This window comes from Carassius carassius, chromosome 41, assembly GCF_963082965.1.
Source record: "Carassius carassius chromosome 41, fCarCar2.1, whole genome shotgun sequence".
Classification (NCBI taxonomy): Eukaryota; Metazoa; Chordata; class Actinopteri; order Cypriniformes; family Cyprinidae; genus Carassius; species Carassius carassius.
In genome coordinates this window covers 11,889,888-11,902,070 of record NC_081795.1, presented here as the reverse complement: position 1 = coordinate 11,902,070, position 12,183 = coordinate 11,889,888, and the positions used below count along the sequence as shown (strand labels likewise).

General features: G+C 39.1%; 1 protein-coding gene across 10 annotated transcripts in view; it reads left to right on the top strand.

Moving 5' to 3' along the window:
• Positions 1 to 811: 811 nt before the first annotated feature.
• LOC132122732 (unconventional myosin-XVIIIa-like) overlaps positions 812 to 12,183 on the top strand; it is a 102,457-nt gene continuing 91,085 nt past the window's right edge. For 8 of the 10 annotated variants that reach the window (XM_059533091.1, XM_059533087.1, XM_059533086.1 and 5 more), the window contains exons 1-2: positions 812 to 829; positions 2,747 to 3,887. In XM_059533091.1, coding sequence (XP_059389074.1) covers positions 2,862 to 3,887 — 1,026 coding nt within the window. In that variant the 5' untranslated portion in view covers positions 812 to 829; positions 2,747 to 2,861. The remainder of the gene's footprint in view (positions 830 to 2,746; positions 3,888 to 12,183) is intronic. The other 2 variants (XM_059533090.1, XM_059533089.1) reach the window with 1 other exon arrangement.

Here is a 12,183-nt window from a genome sequence, read left to right as displayed (position 1 = left end):
GCCGGACTGGGGGTAAAACCAGTACTAATTACCAGGGCCCCAAAGGAAGAGAGGACTGCCTATGCATAGGGCCCGGGATCTTGTGCAGTGCCCCTGGTCATAATATTTATTATTATTTTGCATGAATATAAATATATTTAAGAGTACAATAGAATATAAGTGGCTGATGAAGAGTGGATGTTTGTAATATCATATGCCGAGGAGAAATTGAAGTTTGCTCGTGGGCATCATCACCTACTGACCACTATTATTAAAATCCATTTTGCAGCAGCATAATGTAGATTAAATTATTAATTAATTTATTTATTGTGTTTGTTCAATTGCAGTTTTAGTTTTTATTTATTAACAGTACCAGTAATTTAAGTGCTTCATTTTAGTCTGTTTGCAAGGCAACATTTCAAATTTTAGTTTAAGTTTTTCGTCTAAGATTTATATTTTATTTCAGATTTATTTCAATTAACAGGAGTAGTTTTAGTTAATGATAATATTTTGTCCCTTAACTATCAAATCGAGCCCCTTTTATATCCATAGATCTAATCTGAGAATGAACCCCTCAAAACGAGACAATGGGTTGTTATTATTCCTTTATTAATCCCAATCACTTCCAATGGCACTGATTCCTGCAGCTGTAGTTCTTAACGTAGGCAGCGGGTGTCGCCGTTTCTTCTCACGGAACAATAAGCAGCATGAGGCCAACCTACCGCCTTTATCACTGTATATTTACAACAGTGCTCGCCTGCTCACGTTCAGCTGTGTCCACCGAGAGGATAGAGCGAACAGAAGCAATACTGCTCCCTGCTAAAAAAAAAAAACTGGACATCTCACTACGGTAAGTGAGGCGGACTTTTATGTTTAAATCCATTTCTTTTTAAATTCCGTAAACGAGATAAGATCCAGTTATTTTCAGGAGGTAAAATCTCATGTCAGGGATGTGAGCCTGGGATCAACAGCAGTCCGCTGCTGGAAATAGAGGCGAAGAAAGGACCCTTATCAGCCACTTACTCATGCTAACTGACCTGCTAACTGTAGCCGGGGGATTGTCACATTCACTATTAGCTACCTCACGGGTTTATAGGTTTGGTAATTACGCTAAAGTCTGTATACTCTGGTGGTCTGTGTCTAACAGTTTCAGCCCGTGTCCAGCTAATTTAAAGCCTTAGCGGCTGATCCTGAGCGTTAGCGTTTGGTTTTCGTGCCGCAGATGATTGACGAGTCTCTGGCTGCTCCGGTTGACTGACTGGGCAAATGTATATACGTTTCTTCTTCTCTTTAATGTGACTCTCGCCTGGCTTTTATCAGTCTGGGCTTTAATGCGTCAGGGATACATTGTAGCAAACCACAGGCTTGTAAGTTGTAGCAGAATCCTTCATTATATTGTAGCATAGTAAGTGCAAAAGAGGACAGTGTTGAGAGCAAACCTCTCCTTCCTTTCTTGTCAGAGTTCAAGTGCACGTCAAGTCCATCTGTTTATGAACAACATTGCAATGAATCATCGAACTCCTTAGAAAAAATTGACAGTGGTAACGACAGTCTCTGCCAAAATTACTTAGTTAATACAACGATTGATCACTGTACTTCTGTTAAAATAAGCTTTCAGCAACCTTTCTGTCCATGCCATAATTCTTACTGTTGTATTTGCTAAGACTAGTAGAGAAGTTGACTTAACACAGACTAGAGATGGATTCATATATATATATATATATATATATATATATATATATATATACAATACTTCAAAAGTATGGGGTCAATGATTTTTATTTAAGGCTGCGTTACATTTATCAAAAGTGATAGCAAAAACATTTATAATGTTCCAGAAGTTTTATATTGTAAATGAATGCCATAGTATTTTTTTTTTCTGTGTAGGAGACTTTATATTTTATAAGCTAGTTCAAACATGCTGAGCATATTCAAAAACCCATGTGAGGGAGAAAAAAATAATATAAAGCTAATATTTTGTGCTATAAAGGGACTGATGCAAATGAAAATGATCAATGTACTGAGCAGTCTAATTCAATACTTAAATTAGTGAATTTGATTACCCACTTATATTCATTAGGATAATGCATTATTAATTATTATTAGCATAATAAATGTTACTGCCTTTATTGTTTATACAAGCTAGGGTTCACTAGAAGGTTTTTTTTTTTTGCGTTTATTCTACTCCAATTATGAGTAGTATTAGAACTAGTAGAGTAGGTACTATTAGGTAGTATCAGGTTTCATTAAGCATGCATTGCATAAAGCCTTTCAAGAATTGCCTTAATTGCCTTCCTGTATTATAATAGATAGCCTACATAAATATGGCTTTACTTTTTCAAAAAAAAAGTGACATGACATTCAGCCAAGTATGGTGACCCATACTCAGAATTCGTGCTCTGCATTTAACCCATCCAAAGTGCACACACACAGAGCAGTGAACACACACACACACTGTGAACACACACCCGGAGCAGTGGGCATCCTTTTATGCTGCGGCGCCCGGGGAGCAGTTGGGGGTTCGGTGCCTTGCTCAAGGGCACCTAAGTCATGGTATTGCTGGCCAGAGATTCGAACCCACAACCCTAGGGTTAGGAGTCAAACTCTCTAACCACTAGGTCGCGACTTCCCACCCAAAGCTATTGCATATTGAAAGGCAGGATGTTCATTTACAGTTCAGTAGGAAATTATGAATTGATTGGTGTCTAAAAGATTCTAAATGTGCAAAGAAACATGAAAGATGATACAAGTATTTTTCTTTTTCCAGGGAGCCATAATTAATCCACTCTGGATGTACAGAAACCTCTCTGTATGGAAAAATCCTTTACTTGTGAAAACATTGGTGCTTCTGTAGTGGAACGTAGACTACATTTGGGGACAGTATGTTTAACTTGATGAAAAAAGACAAGGAGAAGGATGGCGTTAGGAAGGAGAAAAAAGACAAGAGAGACCGGAGGGAACGGATGTCAGCGGCTGAGCTCCGAAGCCTTGATGAGATGAGCATGAGACGGGGTTTCTTCAACCTCAACCGGAGCTCCAAACGGGACTCCAAGAACAAGCTGGAGATCTCGAACCCGATCCCGATTAAAGTCGCCAGCAGCACTGAGCTCAACCTTACTGACATTGAGTCGGACGGCCTCAGTAACCGCAGCAGCATGGTCCTGGATGCAGATCAGCTCAGCGCGGCCAGTTCCAGCGATGATCTGAAGGGTGATTATGGCCAAGATGGACACCGGAGCTCTGTCAAGGAGCGGGCGGCCAGATTCGGCTCCCTCGCCATGCAGAACTCACAAATGGGTTCCATCATGAAGCGCTTCTCCTTTTCTCAGAGGAGTAAAGATGAAAGTCCATCTGAAGGTTCCACTCCTTCTGGGCAGAACTCGGCTGCCCCGTCTCCACAAGTTGAAACCAAGATCTTTGACCCCCAACGTAAGCCAAGTCTTCAGCATCATCAGCAACAGCCTTCTACTCGGAAAAATGTGCAGGTTCCTGAAATTGTGAATAAGACGTTTCCTGCAGACCTGCGCTTGCCTGCTGTAGTGCCACCGCAGACGCCCGAAGTTCGGGAGTTGGTTCTCCAGAGGCGGAACACTGGAGATTTTGGGTTCTCCTTGCGGCGCACCACCATGTTGGACCGTGGCACGGATGGAGGGGTATATCGCAGAGTGGTCCACTTTGCGGAACCAGGTGCCGGCACCAAGGACCTGGCTCTTGGTTTGGTCCCCGGAGACAGGCTGGTGGAGATCAACGGGCGAAATGTGGAGAACAAGAACAGGGATGAGATCGTTGAGATGATTCGGCAGTCAGGCGACACGGTTCGGTTGAAAGTTCAGCCCATCCTGGAGCTAAGCGAGCTGAGCCGATGCTGGCTGAGGAACACCGAAGGGCTGCGGCGGGAAGCATTTGACGTAAGTCCACACTTTCTCTCTCTTCTCTCGTTCATGATCACAGACTTTCCAGGCAACTCCCCACAAGCCTGCCCAGCTCTTACACATGTGGAGCCAACTGGCTCTTCTCGAGAGTACAAGCAAATCATTCAAGATGAACATGTTCTTGTGCAACAGGAAGCAGATTCCTTTCCAAGATGAACATGTGTCACAATGTGTCTAACAGAATCTTTTCTTCCTCCTGCTTTCCACAAGTGATGACTTTAATGACAGGCTTTTCGTGTTTTTCTTCGCAGTTTGTTGTGCAACACTTGGACACAGTATGACAGTAAATTCAGATTTTCCTAGTGCAATTTTCACATGGAACAGCACACAATTCACAGTTTAGTTTTGGTATGTAACAATAAATTGCACTTTGCTGTTGATGCTACACAGGCACATTTTTATTGTGAGATGAATGGGCGGCACAGCTCTTTCGTTTTTCCTTGACAGAGGGAAACCATTGAAACTTATCTGTCGTGTTATGCGCTGCTTCCTTGTTAGATAACAGATAAGAAAGGCACTTTGGTGTAAATGATTTTTTTTTTTCTTTAGGATGGGTGGAGGTTGTGTCTTTATTAACTGGTGTGTTTGCCATTACTTGGATGGATCCAATCTGGCATGCTGTCGTGCCAAGCTGCACATGTTGATGCTGAGACAACTTACAAAGCTTCCTCCTACAGTAACCACTGATGGCATTATGTAACTCCACTCATTGTATTCCTAGCATTTAGCAATGTTGTCTACATTCAATTAACATACTCTTTTGCTGAGTAACATGCAGATGGGAGACCTCGATAATTTGTTAAAAGGTATTGTGAAGCTGTCTGTGAAACATGAGAGCACACGACAGAGAAGTGTGACACGCAAGTGAGCTTTGAAACTGAATCAGCGTGCATATGAATCATTAGATGTGTGTGTGCGGGGAAAAAAGGTGTTGGCCGTTTGATAATTATTCCCTTCAGTTTGCCGTTTGCTGACAGTTATGAATTTAAATGGTCCCTTTGCAGCTACTGTATATTTCTTCAGGGGGTTCACAGTCCTTTAAGGGTTCATGGCAGATAAATGTAAGAATTAAATAACATTTAAATGATTAAACAATGATTGAATAAAATAACATTTAAATAAAAATTAAATCGTTAAATTACTAAAATGTGACATTTATATTTAATACATGCTTAGTGTTATAATTTTAGGAAGTATGTAATGTAAATATTATAGGTGGTATTAGCCATTTTCTGACATGAAACTCGTTTTACAGTAAACAGATCTTCTATTTACACAGCTAACGGCTTTCCTTTGGTCCATATTGCTGCCATTTGTTTGTTAACACCAAAATGCTGTTAACACTGTGTGATGTTTTTGTGTCTGTCCAATTTGGCGACATTTCTTTCTACACCGCACATAATCACAGTGTACAACTAAACTGTGTTGAGTAATTGCGTCAGCTCCTTCAGAAACTCTTTGACAGTAGACTTATGTCAGAGCATCATAACACATATGTGCTCAAACCGCTATTCTAATGGGTTTAATCACAAAAGTCAATCACAGTTAAATCAAATCACTTCTAAATGTCAATTTTTTTGTTGCATTTGTCTATGTATTTATTCATTTGATAAAAATTTGATGGTTACTAAAATGTTGACCAAATGATCATTTCAGTTGAGAAATAAAGAGTGTTAAAAGGAAACTGTTGAAACAGCCCCTGGTCTCTTTGTAGTCAGTCATGGCCTAGAGCAGGTGAAGAGCAGCTGTACTTCTGCAGGCCGAACTGACCAGCACTTGCACAACTTTATCATCATCTTCATCATTACGTTTGCATGATAGAAAGCGAGTTGAATAGCCTAGAGTAAAGAAAGACCTGCTTCTCAGGTTCAGCATTAGTGTTCATGATAAAGCTTAACTCAAGCACCAAAGTCAGGCTAATGGTACTATACTGCTTTAATGGGCTTAGAAAAATAAAGTGATCATCAGCTCTGCCTGTTTCTGGAACCACATGTTTGTGAAGGGCTTCCTAATGGATTTTCCAATGGAATAGTCTTGACTCTCATTGATAGGCCAGATTTGTGACAGCATCATAAATGAAGCACTTTCCAGGAAACCCAAGATTTGTTTAGCATAAAGTTTTAAGTGATTCTTGCCCATTTGGTATCAGACAGTCTCATAACGATTGGAACCAGCTGATTCATTGTGTGCTTCCTCAAACTAGTCTCTGGCTAGCACCTCTATCTCATACCTGAGTGGGTCTGCTGTGCTGTCTTGGGTTTCACCAACAAACAAGAGGAACTTGCTTTGCGGCATAGTTCTTAGCCTCCCCTGCTGTAGTCATTCTGGTTCGTTACATGGCCTCAGGTCAGAGAGAGTATTCTGTGCAGATCACCCTTACTCTCGCCCCACCGTCAATCGCTCTCTCTCGTCTTTTGGCAAGCTGTGCTACAGGCATTGTCTGGAACATCTAATATGTCCTCTGAGAGCATTCATTTTTAGCTGCTTTTGTTGTGGAGCTGTTTTAAAATAAGTACTGGCAGAATGTACTCTAGTGTGTGGAAGTCATTGTTTATTGAAGTGAATGTTGACAGCAGTGATTGTTTATTAAAATACAATATTTCCTCTTGGATAGACCAATATATCGACCAGTCAGGTTATTCAGGTGATATCTGGCCATTTTAATCGGTTTGACTTGGCTGAAGTGTTCTTCTCTTTACTTTATCTCATCCAGATTCTACTGAAACTTGTCAATGGATTGTATTTCTGTTTGTTGAAATTTGTATCATTTTTTTTGTCTTTTAATTTTATTGATGTTAAAAGGGTTGGTTTCGACCAAAAATGAAAATTGTCATCATTTAGTCAACCTCATGTTGTTCCAAACCCTTAAGACTTTTGTTCTTCTTTGAATTGCAAGTGAATATATTTTAATGAATCTTTAGAGATTTCTGTCTCTTGCACCAAAACTTTGATGCTTCAAAAAGTTAATAGAGAGATTGTTAAAGTAATCCAGATGAATCGAGTGGTTGAATCCAAGTCTTTTGCGAGAGACAATCTTGTTATGGACTGGACTTTTAATAGAGGCATAGAAATCTAAAAATATCTCCATTAACCCTTTAATAACTTTAAAGGGTCTTGTGCTATTTTTAAATTGTATTATGCATAAAACATTGGCTACCCTAACTTTAATTTTATTGACATCGGCAATTGAGAAATCCATATTGATCAACCAATAATTTACATTTCACTTTTTTTTAACTTCAAACAACGCTCCACTATATACAAAGGTGCCACAATGCTGCCTCACTTTAATTTTGTGATTGGTTAAGTTGTCATTTTTTGAAATGCATATCAGCCCTATTTGTCAGACAGCAATTGGCATCAACGTTTAGGCAACAATTATGGAGTAAACTTGTGATGTGAAGCACAAAAAAAAAACACCTAATGTATGGGTGTCTTGAGACGTGAACTTTTTGAATGCACATCCCTATTATAAAAGTGAGTTTGGAACAGAATATTTGATGAACAGGAAGTGAAGCTCTGGACCTTTGTTCTGGTGTGGATGTGATCTCAGGTAGTTGTGTTTTGTAGCACGTGTCTGTGGAGGATCTGTGTTTGTCTGTGTGATGTCTGAAGGGCTGCACTGATTTGTGGGCCTCACTGAGCAGCGGGAGTCGTTTTTTGGCCCTATTGTCTCAGAAAACAAATAGCAACAGCTTTATCATCAATCCAAATAAAGAGGAGTCGTAAAACAATCATGTCCCAATGCAAGCAAAAGCTAGGCGGATGGAGTTACACGACAGGCACAGCTGGGCTCTGCTGCTTCATTGAGAGAACTTCTGGATTGACCTTTTATTTTCGACATCTTTATGGCTCAATGCTCCTGTTTTTGAGTCTTGACAATGGACAATATTTCAGGGCAAGGTACTGCTTTGATAGTAAACATTGAAGATGATGTGGATTGTTACATAAACTAGATCTTTACTGAAGAAAAAAAAAAATATCGCTAGTAGGGTTGTGCCGATAGACGATAGTATCGTGTATCGACGATCGTCAGAGATATAGACATAAGCAGAATTCTCTGTCGATAATCAAGACGATATTAGGCTCATTTTCCTATTAATGTATTATATTATAATAATAATAACTATTACTTTTATTAGGCTGCTTATTATAATTCGGCTTTTTAAACTGCCCAGCTATTTCACTTAATTTCACTGCCCGCATTTCACACACACACACCTCGCACGCGCAGGAGGATTAGAGCCTGTAGTCACTGAAACTGTCCGCTTTGACTCGGATAATTCGTTAAATCCATGAAATGAAAGAGATAGAAAACGACGAGTTGGTGTCCCACACATTTAATGGCTGGTATACGGCAACGCGCTCTTCTCATACATGAGAGATTAACTCTTTCTTGGTGTCACAAATAAAGTAAAGACAAAATAATTAACAAGGCGGCAGAGCGAACTTATCATCCATAGTGCATGGTTCTCACGTAGTCCTTTTCTTAAAGACTGATCACTTAACTTATAAAACACACTATGTGGTGATGACGTAGAAGGACTAAGTGAGAACCACTATGGATAATAAGTTCAATCTGCCGCCTTGTTATTATTTTCATTCACACCGCACTATAATGTGATGCATGCAAAATACATAGTTTTGGTCGTTACAAAGTCTCCATCCACAAACAGACGTACATCGTCTGCAGATATAAGGTGTTTCATTGCACTTTAACAAGTAATCTAAACGGCCTATATACTGTATGTGCAATATATTAAACGAGCCCTCACTAACGGAGTTTAATGCCACAGTTATGTTAGACTGCATCTCATTCTTGTTTCTGTGATGGTGCGTCGAGCTCATGAGGCGCGCGGTCCGGAGCGCTGTATGACTGATGCATCAGTTCAATTCAACTTAACTACAAATATATCAACTTGCCTGTTCTAAATACTTTATATTTAAATGTTCGTTTATGCCCAATATTAGTGTTTAACTGTTGGACTTTAAATGAAATCTGCTATTGATTTTCACCGTTGACTGATTTTGCAGAACATTTAGACTGATAACTTCCCTGCGCAGATGCGGACGTGCGATATGACAGTTGCGTCCGACTTTGTATGAACTAGCTGTTTTAAATACAGTATTTTTATATTTAACGTTAGTTAAATCAGTCAGTATGTTTGAAAGTTTTTTTTTTTTTTGATTATTGTTGACTCCATAGGCTCTCTCTCGCACACCTGCGCGGTTTAAAACACCCAATAGTTATGCTATGACAAGAACAAAGAGTCTCTCTCTTGCTCCACCCATGCTCGATAATATTGTGTATCGTCGATCTCACGGGCTGACGATACGACCATATCGCCCAACACTAATCGCTAGGGTGTTTGGTTGGTTGCTAGGTGATTGTTGACCCAAGTCAAAAGATCAAAGAAAGGACTGTTCTTTGTTCTTTCTTGGTAATTTTATTACTAATTATATACACGCACCATTTTAATGGTTGGAAATATTTTTGATTTCCTTTTGTAATTGAGTTTGGCAAAGAATGCAACTTGGAACTTCCCCTTCATTGCATGAATGTCTTAGGAGTGGCTGAAGAATGGTATGTTATTCCCGCTGTTCCTTATTCCTTAGAAGAAAACAGCGAACATACAGGAAGTCCTCTATTCTTCTAGGCACTGATCAGTGTAGTCAGGATGTCCTGAGATGACTGTAAGGAAGCCAGAATAAAGACAGTCAAGACTTTCTGTTCTGAAGCAAACTGGTAAAAAGCGTCTGTTTTCATCTCCCAGTAAAGACAAAACTAGGCCTGGAAGCACATATCTTTCTGGTTATTGAGTCCTGGTTATCGAAAGTCCAACACTTACTGTGTGTCTTAGTGAGCTCCCTAGTAGAGTAGTCATTGCTCTAGGGGTGTGCCATATCACACCGTCCACGATAATTTACAATAATACATTTTGACAGCGGCTATTTCCACTAAGTGTAAATAGCAATAGATGCAATTCAGTTGTTAAGTGATGACGTAAAAAGCGCTGTTTCCGGGTCCAAGCCTCAACTCGCTTCACTTGAGAATACTACCTCAGCAGTCGTTTATGAGCAATGTTTATTCATATTAAACATTTAAGCGTAACGTTTTCAAACTTATGTTGCACACTACAGTCTCCATGCTCACAGCATCCCAAACACAAATCATTTTTATATTTATTTATTTTTTATTTATATTTTCATTGTCTAACTATCTGGGATTTCGGTATGGAGTTAATGGTTAAATTGGATGTATTATCTCTTAAAGTGACCGCGCCTAATTTACTAGCTGCTGTCAGTGTCCTTGATGTTAATCCAAGAAATGAAATGGGAGAAAACCACTCGTCGAAGTCGAACACACAGCTGCTGCTGCCACCTTATGACAATAGATTTACACAAATTAGGTAGTGTCCGTCATCGATGACAATAGCTCATTGGAAAAGGATTGAAAATGTCCCTAATTTTGTTTCCAGCTGGCAGGCTGGATCACCAATGTTTCAGTCAGTTTTCTATATCGTCATGAGTAAAGTTACATTTCTGTACAGTTGCTTTGCAATGATTTGTATCGTAAATAGTGCTATACAAATAAACTTGAATTGATTGAAAATTATCTTTATCACAAATATTCGTGAAATATCATAATGCAATTTTGAGGCTATATCGCCCACCACAACGGTTCACTTCCTAAGAAGTGACAAAATTTTTAGGGTTGCCCCACTGTAAACAACAAATCTAGGGAATGAAATGGAACCACGTTCTTTTTTGTTATTTGTTATTAGGTTAGTATCACTGATTTATTTAGAAATCAGTGCAGTTAAATTCAGTTGACCGCTTTTGTGGCATAATATTGATCAACAAAGAAAGAAAGAAACCAATAAATAAATGTTGCTCATTTTATATAAAAAAAAAGTAAAAATCTGATTTACAGTGAGGAAGTTACAATGAAAGTGAATGGCAATTTGTAAATGTTAAAATATTCACAATTTCAATAGAATAGGCACAAGAAATAAACAAAATGAAAGTTTAGTTTTATATTATTACTGTTATACTTAGTTTATACTAAGTATTTATTTTATATTTTGTATTGCCTTTTATTTTAACAACAAACCCTAAAGCAACTTTAAAAATAATTCAATCTGCTTTACAACTTAAAATAAATAAATAAATAAATTACATTGTAGGATTCATATTTCTTCTTTTTGAATCATCTAAACCTTTACTTCCATTGCAAGTGCCTCGCAGAAAAATAATATTTTGAGGTAATCAGCATTTTGCTACAAATTGTTGTTTGAGCATATCATGTAATGAACCTAATGCATTTATTTTCATTGTGTCTTTGAGATAGATAGTCTTCCATTAGTACAGGTTTTTCAGCATCTTCAGCGCTGAAGACTGTTGCTGACTCTGCAACAGTGAAATGACTGTGGAGGCATCGTCATGGGTGGGAGTTCATTACTGCTGACTGACCTCCAGCAAGGATGCACTCCACAACACTGTGTGGAGAAGAGTTACAGCTGTGCACCAGATGCCCACAGACCCACACACACACACACACACACACACACACACACACACACACACACACACACACATTGATGCAAGCATTCTGACACCCAGCCTCAATGTGCCATCATGCTGTTTTACAGGCAATGTAAAAGCATGACTTTGCAGTTAAACCTCAAAGATCCATCATTAACAGTACACCGTGGAGGCTGCATCAAGACCACAAAAATGCTTTCCTTAGCATACAAGTCTCTCATGAGAGTCTTTCTTGCATAAACTTTTAACAAAGATGCAATTTGCTAATCACAGTTTTTCTCATCACAATTAATAAACAATCCTAAATGTCAGTTTTGCAGCATGGTTTCATAATCCCTGGCTGCAAAGCCTAGAACATCGTGATTGTACTGTAGTTTTCTTGTTTTCTTGTCTCAATAGACAGGGCCATACTGGCTCCATCTCTGCCACAGGATTGGCCCACAGCACCCCAGGGACATTCTATACCACACTGCTGTTCTTCTCTTCTTCTCCACTTAGAGTAGACTTAAGCGGAAGAGATGTCAGTGAATGATTGTTTTCTACCTAAAACTGTTCGCTAAATGATTGTGGCACTTTTGCAGGCTGTATTTCAGTGCTGTAACTACCCACAATCCATTTTAACCAGGCTCTCTTCTGCTGCTGTAGACTCTTGTGATGGGGTTGGGCAAAATTCTGATTTGAACAACCCGTTTTACTGTTTGTTCCATCTATTGTTCATTCTACTGTT